Source organism: Mus pahari, chromosome 7 (assembly GCF_900095145.1).
Source record: "Mus pahari chromosome 7, PAHARI_EIJ_v1.1, whole genome shotgun sequence".
Lineage (NCBI taxonomy): Eukaryota > Metazoa > Chordata > Mammalia > Rodentia > Muridae > Mus > Mus pahari.
In genome coordinates, this window is record NC_034596.1 from 81052858 (window position 1) to 81055773 (window position 2916).

At 39.9% G+C, this 2916-nt stretch overlaps 1 protein-coding gene across 13 annotated transcripts in view; it reads left to right on the plus strand.

Annotated features, from left to right (window-relative positions):
- Ttll5 (tubulin tyrosine ligase like 5) overlaps positions 1–2916 on the plus strand; it is a 228384-nt gene that overhangs the window by 71475 nt on the left and 153993 nt on the right. For all 13 annotated transcript variants that reach the window (XM_021201541.2, XM_021201542.2, XM_029540627.1 and 10 more), the window contains 2 exons: positions 1510–1623; positions 1909–2000. In XM_021201541.2, the coding sequence (XP_021057200.1) occupies positions 1510–1623; positions 1909–2000 (206 nt within the window). The remainder of the gene's footprint in view (positions 1–1509; positions 1624–1908; positions 2001–2916) is intronic.

Below are 2916 nucleotides of genomic sequence, written 5' to 3' on the forward strand. Positions count from 1 at the left end.
TTAAAAAAAAAAAAAAACCCTCATTGGTTTCTCACTTCACTCATAATTCTGTTTCCAGTATCTGAAAACTGAATTAGACAAGTGCATGGAAAACAAGATATATATAAAAATATTTAACAGTCCCAAGGAAAAAAAAAAAAAAAAAAAAAAAGAAATCATCATTAGGTGTTAGGTAGAAATCATCATTACTATTGGCTTGTCCTTTGTTCCTCAACATACAGTGATGTGCCCTGAAAGCTGCTCTGGGAATTAGCACCCTTCAGCACTTAGTCTTCACTTGTATGCAGTCACTTGAGTCACATGTCCTACATTGTCTTTCCATGAGATGACTTTAAAGAACCCTTAACTGAAAGGTGTGATGACCCGTATCCATAGCGTTAGTACTTAGAAGGCAAGGCGAGCCTGAGATACTCTCTCAACAAAGTCAAGGACTGGGGCTGTAGCTTAGCAATAGAGAAGTTACACAGAAAGGCCCTGGGCTCCATCTGCTAGCTCCCCACAGAATTAAAAGTGCCTTAGATAGTATCAACAGGGCAGCTACTTGATTTCGGAAGACTCACTGCCAGTGGCTTTATGCACCTTTCTGATCAGAATTGTGCTTGTACGAGTGAACTAGATACGCTTGTTTATTTTTCTCAGACAGTAAGTAGTGTGGGATCATGAAAAAAAAGTCCTCAAGCCATTCATTTACTATTTCAGTTCTTTACTAAATAATGTTACACTTTAAAGATTTACAAAAGTGACATATTCCTGTCCTGAGTGTACAGATTCTCCCTTTAACACGTTATTCCAGTAAATACTACTGCTCACTTTATTCCTAGAGTCTGAAGGGAATTAAAATGCTTCCCAAAATTCTTGTGCAGCTTTAAATTCTGAATATATGGGCTATATGCCAGCACAACCACTTACCTGTCTAATAAATATATATTGATTTACTTCTCTAGATGTTGAAGACACCAGAGTCAATGCTAGACAAATAAATGTTGATTTAATAATATTTCATTATATAGGCAGCTTATCACAGAGTTTTGTCCATTATAAAAATCGAGTTTTTATAACTTCATGCTAGTTTTGCAGATGAGTGTATAATTAGTTTCCTTGTGTTTAAAGGGAAAACTATAGTACTATAGTATTATAGTACTATAATATGTCACTAGGTTACTCTAGCAAAAAATTTAGTCCTTAAGTTCTAGTAGCTGGGATATTTAAGACTAAGTTCCCAGGTCAGGTGTGGTAGTGCTCACCTTTAATTCCAGCCCTGGGGAGGCAGAGGTCACTGAATCCCTGTAAGTTGAAGACCAGCTGTTGTTAGCAGTTTGCTATTTCTCTTGTCTTTTCACTCAGTAGCTTTTCTGTTTCCTGGGGTTTGGAGTTAAGTGATTAATTGTAGACACTGAGCTGTAGGTTTGAGTGTCTCCAGGTTTGAATGGTGCTGATGCTGAGGGGACGTGTGAGGGGAAGATGCTGGAGCTTGCTCACCTCAACCTTGCTTTGCTCTTCTTCCTCTAGCGCACCCGTCCACTCTCTGCCAGTGATGCAGAAATGAAAAACCTTGTGGCCTCAGCCCGGGAGAAGGTACCGGGGAAGTTAGGCGGTTCTGTGCTTGGTCTGTCAATGGAGGAGGTAAAGATTATTTCATTTCAGGCCTTTGTTGGTTAACACAGGGCTTAGTGCAAATTAGTGAGTGGTTCATAATACTCATGAATAGCTCGTGTCTTACCCTGAAAGGAGAAAGATTTTAGATAGGAGAAATTTCTCTTCAGAAACATCCTAAATGTTATTAATTCTTCCACATATGCCTTTGTTGTTTTTTTCCTGTGTAACCTGCTTTTATCTTTTAGCCACAAGGATTTCAGGTTTCAGAGTAGGTGCTCTTTATCTTATTGTATTCTCTCTTCCTCTACCTAGATCAAAGTTCTCCGGAGGGTAAAGGAGGAGAATGATCGGAGAGGAGGATTCATTCGCATATTTCCTACATCTGAGACATGGGAAATATATGGGTGAGGTGACTACCTTTTTTTTTTCTCCTGAAGTTATCTATACTTCAGGTCTATAGGATCGGCTTGACTGTGACTCAGTTGTTATTGCTTCCAATGTAGCGCCTTTCTTACTTTGTTTCAAATTACAATTAACCCACAAAGGCCTGAAATGAAGGCGCATGCTTGTAATTTCCAGAGGCAGGAGGTGGAGGCAGTAGGTTCATTCTCTATACACAGTAAATTCCAGGCCTCCTGGGCTTCTTGAGACTCAGACTTCAAAGAGAGGGTAAAAGAGACAAATCACAGATATGAATAGATCCAAGAACATGGCCATCAATGGTAATAATCCACCCATGCATTGAGACTCCTTCCCATTTTTTAATTCCCTGCCTCCCTGTTGACCATTCCCTGTCCTTAATTTTTCTTTTCTTTCATTTGTTTTTTTAGAGACAGTGTTTGTCTGTGTATGTAGCCCTGGCCATTCAGGAACTTGCTCGGTAAGACCAGGCTAGACTCCAACTCAGAGATCCATCTGACTCTGCCTCCCAAGTACTGGGATCAAGGGTGTGTGCCACCACTGCCCGGCTTGTGCTTATTCTTTTGAATAAATTCTTTTTAACTTTATGTTTTTCATCTTAATTTGAAACCGTGTCTGTCTTCACTGTATGTACCTATATAATACATTGTTCATTTCTGATAAGCACTCAGACCTAGTTTCCAGGCAGTAGATACAATGTCTCCATTTTAAGTGTGCACTTTGATGGTGATCTTGGCAAGTTAAACACCAATTTAACTACTCCACAGCCATTACATAGGGCACTTCCATAAGTCACCCCCTATTGCAGCCCCAGGCTTCAGGCATCACAGAGTAGCATTCTGTCACTGTGTTTCCCTGGAGCATTTATATATGTGGGATGTAATTTCTTCCCTCCCCTCC